Raw genomic sequence first — 8,957 nt, forward strand, 5'->3', positions numbered from 1 at the left:
CAATAATGTGGATCAACGCAACCTCTCTCTAATGTCTTCCCAAAGCTACATCAAGATTCTGTATTGTTTTGTATTGTACTCATATTATCATTTACTGGCTTTGTTTATGTTCATGAAATGTACTTCATATATAATGAATGAATGCTAGTTAATACAGGAAATTTGTTATACTAATACAACTAAGTCTGTTAAAGATATAGAAGAGTAATTTTCTTTGGTGTGCCCTATTTTTCCTATTGTACACCAAAGCCTCTCTGTAGTCTGGCTGATCCTTTGTATTCCTGAAAGAACTCCAGGCCCCCCCTGGAGGTTGGCAACCCTTCTTCCAAAGAGCTGCTTTCTTAGAGGGTCACCACTCCAACATCAAAACAGCTGGCTCAATAGTTTCCAGCCTCTTCGTTTTGAAACAGCATTCCACAGACAGAGAATATTCTGGTTCGGGGTCTTTTTTTAGCTCACCTTTTCCAGCTGCTCTAGTTTCGCTTGAAGTTCCTGGACTTCATTGGAAATCTTCTCCTGCATCTCTAAAGTTTGCTCTGCGACAAAAGTAAGAGAGAGGAGGATGTGCAGTTGGGATGACAGTCGTCTCTCAGGAGGTTCACTAAGTCAGGATCTGAGTCAAGAAGACAGGGCTAGAGTGTTTAGAGGCTGTTGTGGGGGGGGGTCCTAAAGTGATCTTGTTGTCTGGAGGGTGGGGGAGTAAGAGAAAAAAGTTTGAGTCCGGTGGCACTTTTAAGACCAACAAAATTTAATTCTGGGAATATGCTTTCGTGTGCACACACACTTTTAAAGTTCCCTCATCCCTTTCAGACTTAAAAAGCATGGTCAAAGCAGTGGTATTCCCAGTAGTCATGTATGGCTGCGAGAGTTGGACTATAAGGAAGGCCGAGCGCCGAAGAATAGATTCTTTTGAACTATGGTGCTGGAGAAGACTCTTGAGAGTCCCTTGGACTGCAAGGAGATCCAATCAGTCAATCCTAAAAGAAATCAACCCTGACTGTTCCCTGGAAGACCAGATAATAAAACTGAAGCTCAAATACTTTGGCCACCCAATGAGAAGGGAGCACTCACTGGAGAAGACCCTGATGCTGGAAAAGATTGGAGGTCAAAGAAGACGGGGACGGCAAAGGAGGAGATGGTTAGACAGTGTCATAGATGCAACGAACATGAAATTGAGCCAACTTCAGAGGACGGCGGAAGACCGGAAGGCCTGGCGTGATCTGGCCCATGGGGTCGTGAAGAGTCGGACTTGACTGTGCGACTGAACAACAACATCCCTTTCACGTATCCTGCCGTGCTTACAGTCTGGGTCTTCAAACTTCCAGTGGCCAGCCTCCTGGCATGGGGAGGGTAGAATACTGTGTAACCTGTGTGTTACCCCCGAGGGGGATAGATGGTATGTCTGAGGAGCCCATTTTGAGGTCGGAAAAGTAGCAGAAGGGAGAGCATTAAGCCACTTCCCCTCTGCTATTCATGGCTTCAAGAGGGAACTGGATAAACATATGGAGCAGAGGTCCATCGGTGGCTATCAGCCACAAGATATAGATAGGAACTCTCAGTCTAGGGCAAGTGATGCTCTGTATTCTTGGTGCTTGGGGGGGGCAAGAGTGGGAGGGCTTGTAGTGTCCTGGCCCCACTGGTGGACCTCTTGATGGCACCTGGTATTTTTGGACACTGGGTGACAATAGAGTTGGACTGGATGGGCCATTGGCTTGATCCGACACTGGCTTCTCTTATGTTCTTATGTTCACCTCTCTCTCTTTAGTATTTTTGCATTTGTGTGCGTGCGCATGCCTGGAAGTTGTGGTGACCTCTGGCAACTCCTACTGGGGCATGGAGGACAGTGGTTTGATAGCCTGCCTCTGGCCTCCTGGCCCTGGTATTCCTCGGAGGTCTCCCATCCAAATCCTTGCCAGGGTCTGCCCTGCTTAGCTTCCGGAATCTGATGAGATGGGCCTTGCCTGGGCTATCCAGGCCAGGGCCTAGTTACCTCTTTTTAATGCTCTCAGTACATCTGCCTGTTTTGTTTGGCTGTGGAACACTTAATGGAGAGACGCACCCCACCTCCTGCCATGCATGGAGCGTGTGCTCAAGGCAGGATTCCCTGCAGAGGTTAACCCCCATACCCTGGATCCTCTCTGGCACACCAGGGAGCAAGGGCCATCAGCCGGTAGACAACCACCCAAAGGGTCCCCCCCCCCCAATCATTGAAGATGCTTTGGATTTGATCCCCAAGAAGCAAACAGACTCTAGGATTTGGGATCACTGGGTTTTTTAAAAAAAACAAAAATTAGTGCCAGTGCGCATCTCTGCCTCCAGTTTGGCGTGGTGGTTAAGAGCGCAGACTCTAATCTGTGAGAACCAGGTTTGATTCCCCACTCCTTCACATGCAGCTGCTGGTGTGACCTTGGGTCAGTCACAAGTTCTCTCAGAGCTGTTCTCTCAAGGGCAGTTCTCTCAGAGCTCTCTCTGCCCCACCCACCTCACAGGGTGTCTGTTGTGGGGAGGAGAAGGGAAAGGAGATTGTAAGCCGCTCCGAGACTCCTGCGGGTAGTGAAGGGCGGAGTAAAAATCCAATCTCTTCTCTTCTTCTTCTCCACCCATTCCCAAAGTATCCATGGTCCAAACTCCGCCCATCTGATCTACTCAGCTGTAGCTTGGAGCCCCTTCTCATATGTGATTCTGAAACATATCACCCGGTTCTGACTGTGAGCATGGCAAGATGCAGAAAAGGGATGAGGAAACTTATAAAGCAGTTTTACCCCTATCACAAGATCCCTTTGCTTTAAGATAATACCCCTCCCACCACCCCACCACCCCGCAATGGCCTTTAAACACTGCCAAACACAGAGTGGCTACAAGAAGGAGGAGGAGGAGGAGATTGGATTTATACCCTGCCTTTCACTTGGAGTCTCAGAGCGGCTTACACTCTCCTTTCCCTTCCCCTCCCCACAACAGACACCCTGTGAGGTGGGTGGGGCTGAGAGAGGTCTTGACAGAAACTGCTCTTTTTCAAGAACAGGTCTTATCAGAACTACGGCTTGCCCAAGGTCATCCAGCCAGGTGCAAGTGGAGGAGTGGGGAATCAAACACGGTTCTCCCAGATTAGAGTCCGCGCACTTAACCACTACGCCAAACTGGCTAGGCCATGTGAGGTAGGCTAGGCTCAGAGGGTGTGACTGGCCCAAGGTCACCCAGCGAGTTCCCGTCATGGCCGAGTGGGGATCTGTACCTGTGTCTCCCTAGATCCTAGTCTGGCACTCTAACCACTCTACTGTACGAGCTCCGTGTTCCCAGCCCAGTGCTGAGGGCCCCGGCTGCAGATGGCTGCCTCAGAGGTTGATGAGTTAGCCACTTAGGGTCGCCAGCTCCAAGTTAAGAAATACCCGGAGATTTCGGGGATGGAGCCTGAGGAGAGAAACTGGCTCTCAATACAAGGTGTATGGTTCTCAAGTCCCCTCCCGGGTTAGTGTGGATCTCTGCCTTTATCTGTTGCCACACCCCTTTTAATGGCTGTGGTGGTGATGAATACGGGGCAAGGTGCTTATACGGAGGGGAACCGGGGCTTCGTGGAGGGCTGTGAGTGGACCCTGGCCCTGTGGACTGGAGTCAGGCTCTCTGCTGCAGGCGAGGGCACCCTGTCGCGCACCGCTTTGGAGTGGAGTCTGGACACTTGCCTGTGAATTCCCATACTGAGCCGTGCGTTCCCTTGGTCTGGTCCTCTGGAGGCCTCCCGCCCCCTCAGGAGGATCACAGGGGATCCTTGACAGGAGTGCTCTGGCGGTGGAAAGTGCCCTCAAGTCACAGCCGATTTATGGCGCCCCTCGTGGGGTTTCCAGGGCAAGAGACGTTCAGAGGGGGCTTGTGCCGCTGCCTGTCTCTGCACCACGACCCTGGCCTTCCTCGGTGGCCTCTCATCCAAGGGCTCACCGGGGCCGACCCTGCTTAGCTTTCAAGGTCTGTCGAGGTGGGGCTAGCCCAGGCCAGGAGGGCTCTCGAAAGAGCCGTATCAGCTGCCTGACCACTGTTAAGGTAAAGGTTTCCCTTGCTCGAAAGCCAGTCGAGTCCGACTCTAGGGTTGCGGTGCTCATCTCCGTTTCAACGCCAAAGAGTCAGCGCTGTCCGAAGACGTTTCCGTGGTCATGTGGCCGGCATGACTAAACACCAAGGCGCACGGAACGCTGTCACCTTCCCACCGAAGTGGTACCTATTTATCTACTTGCAATTTCTTGCTTTCGAACTGCTAGGTTGGCAGGAGCTGGAACTAGAGATGGGAGCTCACTCCATCATGCGGCACCCGGGTCTCGAACTGCTGAACTACTGACCTTCCACAGCCTGCAGTTCAGTGTCCTAACCACTTGAGCCACCGCAGCTCCTTGACCACTGTTAGAACCGGTTAATAAACCCAGTCACCTTTGCTTTGCCCACCAGGTCACTGGTATTTCATAGGTCCAGGCAGGAATTTAATCCACACGTCAGATTGGCAGAGGGGACATGGCGTTTTCACCTTCCTCCCAGCAAAACAACCACTCTGTTGATCGATCCAGGTGGGCAGCCGTGTTGGTATGAAGCAGTGGAACAAACGTAGAGTCCAGTGGGGCACCTTGAAGACCAACAAAGGTTTATTCAAGGTATGAGCTTTCGTGAGCATAATGTGGGAAAGGGTGCCTTGCACACGAAAGCTCCTGCCTTGAATAAACCTTTGTTGGTCTTCAAGGTGCCCCACTGGACTCTACGTTTGTTCCACCACTTTGTTGGTTATCCTCACCTGTCTTCTTTGTCACAATTTGCCTGCAACTTTGCCCCTTGCGGGGCTTGAGGTGGGGCAGCTGCATGCTGCCCACCACCACCACCCCGAGTCCCCCTACCCCCGGCACCACCAGGACATGTGCAGCGCATGTGGCAGGGAGGGAGCCCTGGGGTGGTGGGAGAGCTTGCAAAAGACTGAGCCTGGCAGGGAAGGACACGCAGTCGGGCAGGAGGGAGCATAAACAGGATGTGCGGCAGTGGGCGGGGGAGGGCACCCAAGTGGTCTCTGCCCGGGGCCCCACAAAACCTGGATCCATTCCTGGCCTCTGGTCCTATACCAGGACACACACACACCCCGATACACTTGTCCCATTTCATGTATATATTGACTTCAGATATATTCTGCATTTCTTCACAATGGGGGACCAGGGCAGCTTGCATCTTTCTCCCCTCCTCCCTTTTATCCCCCAAGAAGAAGAAGAAGAGAAGAGATTGGATTTATACCCCGCCCTTCACTTGAAGTCTCAGAGCGGCTTACAGACTCTTTTCCCTTCCCCTCCCCACAACAGACACCCTGTGAGGTAGGTGGGGCTGAGAGAGCTCTTGACACAAACTGCTCTTTTCCAAGGACAGCTGTGCCAGAGCTTGTGACTGACCCAAGGTCACATCAGCAGGTGCAAGTGGAGGAGTGGGGAATCAAACCCGGTTCTCCCAGATTAGAGTCCGCGCACTTAACCACTACACCAAACTGGCTAGGCCATGTGAGGCAGGCTAGGCTCAGGGGGTGTGACTGGCCCAAGGCCACCCAGCGAGTTCCCGTCATGGCCGAGTGGGGATTTGCACCTGTGTCTCCCCAGATCCTAGTCTGGCACTCTAACCCCTCTACTGAACGAGCTCCGTGTTCCCAGCCCAGTGCTGAGGGCCCCAGCTGAGGGCCCCAGCCTCAAAGGTTGATGAGTTGGCCACTTAGGGTCGCCAGCTCCGAGTTAGGAAATACCTGGAGATTTCGGGGATGGAGCCTGAGGAGAGGGGTTTGGGGGAGGGAGGGGTTTTGATGGGATAGAATGCCACAGAGTCCACCTTCCCAAGTGGCCATTTTCTCCAGGAGAACTGACCTCTGTTGCTCGGGGTTCAGGTGTAATCCCAGGAGATCTCCAGGCACCCCCTGGAGGTTGGCAACCCCCACTTCCCAGGCCGTTGGGAGCAGGCCTAGTGGGGGGTGCCCGCTGCATCCTGCCTCAGTCCTGCTTCCCTCCCTCCTTAGTCCCCAAAAGGCAAGTTGATGATCAGTGCCCACTGCGGTGCTCACCTCTCTGGGGCTCTCTGCCCAGGCCATGCCAAAGCCAAAGGTACCCGTAATCAATAAAGGTTAAGCCCTTTTGTTGTTGTTGCTGCTGTTTGGGGAATGGCTCGTTCTTTCTTTCCCCTATTTGGGTGCCATTATTCTCCAGAGAGACGGGGTTTTCCCCCTGTTGTTGTTTTTTGCCGACAAGTCACAGCTGACTTAGGGCGACCCCGTAGGGTTTTGGAGCTGCGGTGGCTCAAGTGGTTAAGACGCTGAGCGGCAGGCTGTGGAAGGTCAGTAGTTCAGCAGTTCGAGACCCGAGTGTGCCGCGTGACGGAGTGAGCTCCCGTCTCTAGTTCCAGCTCCTGCCAACCTAGCAGTTCGAAAGCAAGAAATTGCAAAATAAAGTTTAAGCCCTTTTGTTGTTGTTGTTGTTGTTATTTGGGAAATGGCTCGTTCTTTCTTTCCCCTATTTGGGTGCCATTATTCTCCAGAGATACGGGGTTTTTCCCGTTGTTGTTTTTTGCCGGCAAGTCACAGCTGACTTAGGGCGACCCCCCCCCCGAGGGGTTGAAGACGAGACATTCAGAGGTGGTTTTGCCCTGGCCTGCCTCTGTGTAGCACCCTGGACTTCCTTGCTGGTCTCCCTTCCAAATATTGGCCAGGGCTGACCCTGCTTCGCTTCCGGGATCTGAGGAGATCAGGAAAGGTGGTGTGCTCTCGGGTTTGCTTTATTTTTAACACGGCTCATTATTCTCTGTGGAAAGTTCAGCATTGTGAAATGCTGAGACCTAGAAATGAATTGCTGAGGAGCCGAATTCCACCTTTGCTTTGAATCTTCCTGACCTGGTTTTCGATGCCAAATTAAAACTGTGTATTTGGGAAAATAAACGGCGGTTCTGCTTTCTCACTTCCTAATTACAGCATGAACTATTCTGCTTATTTTACATCTTTCATTAATCCTGTTCGGCTTGTGTCATATTCACTTCCTAGGAAACCAAAGAAAATAAAAATGTATCAGCCATTTAGTTCAAGGAATCAGCATAATTTTCTGTTTAACTTCCAAGTGGCCTGAAAGAACCGATGTGTAAACCTTTCCTTTTCACAGAAGAGGGGTTGTTTGTTTGGTGTTCATCATAAACTGGTAAAAGCATCTCTTCTTGAAGTTGTCTGTTCTCAAGCACCGTCTGTGTTCCTGATGCTAAAAATTCATCAACACTAAAACGCGCACAGGCTTTTGGGTTTGGCAACACCACAATATTCCCTGTGACTATGTGTAGGTTTGAAGGTTGAACAATGAAGAAGGCTGACAAAGTTGATTCCTTTGAAATGTATGGGCCTTTTCTCTCTGAGTTGGTAAATCTGTGACGGGGCTGAATTGCTTCAGCTGTTCTTCCACTCTGAGTAATTCCTCAAAAACTGAAAACCAGCATGTAACGCTATAGTGCCAGTGAATCGAGCGGGATCTGGAAGGCCTGAGTTCTAATCCACACTGTCATGAAGTTTGCTGGGTAGCCTCGGACCAGTCATATTCTGAGCCTAATCTACTTCACAGGGTTGTTGTGAGGCTAGAATGAGGGAGGAAGAACGATATCCGTTATCCAGTATTCCTTCGGGGAATGCTGGAATTAAAATGTACTAGACGGATTTTTCAAAATTTATTGCTGGCTTTTGGGTATCTTTTTATTCATTTTTATATATTTGTTTCTTCGTTCATTTATGGGATTTTTATCCCGCCCTCCCCCAAAAGCAGGCTCAGGGCGAGTTACAAGGTACCAATAAAACATATAAGTTCCATATAAATTCAGTTAAAAACCTAAAAAACAACTAAACTACATGATGGCGAGATGGTAATATCTAAACCTCAGGGATATACTGTGTATGTACTGATGTTCTGATGCTTTATTTATGTAAAACATTTTTATGCCACCTTTCCACCCTATCAGGGTCCCCAAGGCGGCATTCAGAAAAACATCTGAACAACTGAAAGCATATAAAATTATAAAATAATGCAATTAAAACATGTAAACAAGCACCACCAGATCCAGGGAGGAGGGCCAATAACCGTTCCTCGTGTTGCCCACCCTGGGTCCTAGTTTCCTGGGAGAAAGGTAAGTTTATCAATGTTTTAAATAGATCGATAATCTTGAATTCTCTTTGACATGCTAACTTTTCAGCAATCCGGTTGGGGGGGGGGGTTGTACAAAGGGCCAGCGTGGCACAGGACTTACAGCCATCGGGCTACAATCTTAGGAGACAGGCTCAAATCCCCACACTGAACTCTTGAACCACTCACTCAGCCTCGCCTCACCTCACCTACCTCACAGGGTTGTTGTGAGGATAAAACGGGCGAGGGGCAACTATATACGATGCCCTGAGCTACTCTGAGTAGGGTGTGCCAGGTCCCGTTTGGCCACTGGTGGGGGATGGAGGGGGGGTTGCCAGCTCCAGGCAGGGAAACTCCTGGAGATTTGGGTATGGAGCCTGGGGAGGACAGGGACCACAGTGGGGGGTGCCAACACCATAGAGTCCACCCTCCGAAGCATCCATTTTCTCCAGGGGAACTTATCTCTGGGGTCTAGCTGTAATTCTGAGAGATTCCCCAGGACCCACCTGGAGGCTGGCATCCCTACCTCTGAGAGAGAACACCCACGATAAGTGCCATACGGAAGAGCATTCCGTGAGCTCTTACCTGTGTGTTTGCCATGAGAAGTAGGCCCGAGTCTTTGCTCCTCCGCCTCCTTGGCTTCCCAGTCCTCGGCACCCTGGTCTCTCCACACACGCACCCCTGTAAACACAGAGTCGTTCATGTCCTGTACCTTCCTTCTGTGAGGGCTCGCGCTCTCTCTCTCTCTCTCTCTCTCTCTCTCTCTCTCTCATGTCTGAACAAAACATCTCAAGAGCCCCACAATCACTGGAAAGC

General features: G+C 50.8%; 1 protein-coding gene across 2 annotated transcripts in view; it reads right to left on the reverse strand.

Moving 5' to 3' along the window:
* Positions 1-8,957, reverse strand: part of EGFL8 (EGF-like-domain, multiple 8) — a 37,886-nt gene that overhangs the window by 6,431 nt on the left and 22,498 nt on the right. For both annotated transcript variants that reach the window (XM_015407822.1, XM_015407821.1), the window contains 2 exons: positions 8,727-8,822; positions 460-536 (listed from right to left, as the gene is read on the reverse strand). In XM_015407822.1, coding sequence (XP_015263308.1) covers positions 460-536; positions 8,727-8,822 — 173 coding nt within the window. The remainder of the gene's footprint in view (positions 1-459; positions 537-8,726; positions 8,823-8,957) is intronic.

Source organism: Gekko japonicus, unplaced genomic scaffold (assembly GCF_001447785.1).
Source record: "Gekko japonicus isolate JY-2015 unplaced genomic scaffold, Gekko_japonicus_V1.1 scaffold3014, whole genome shotgun sequence".
NCBI lineage: Eukaryota > Metazoa > Chordata > Lepidosauria > Squamata > Gekkonidae > Gekko > Gekko japonicus.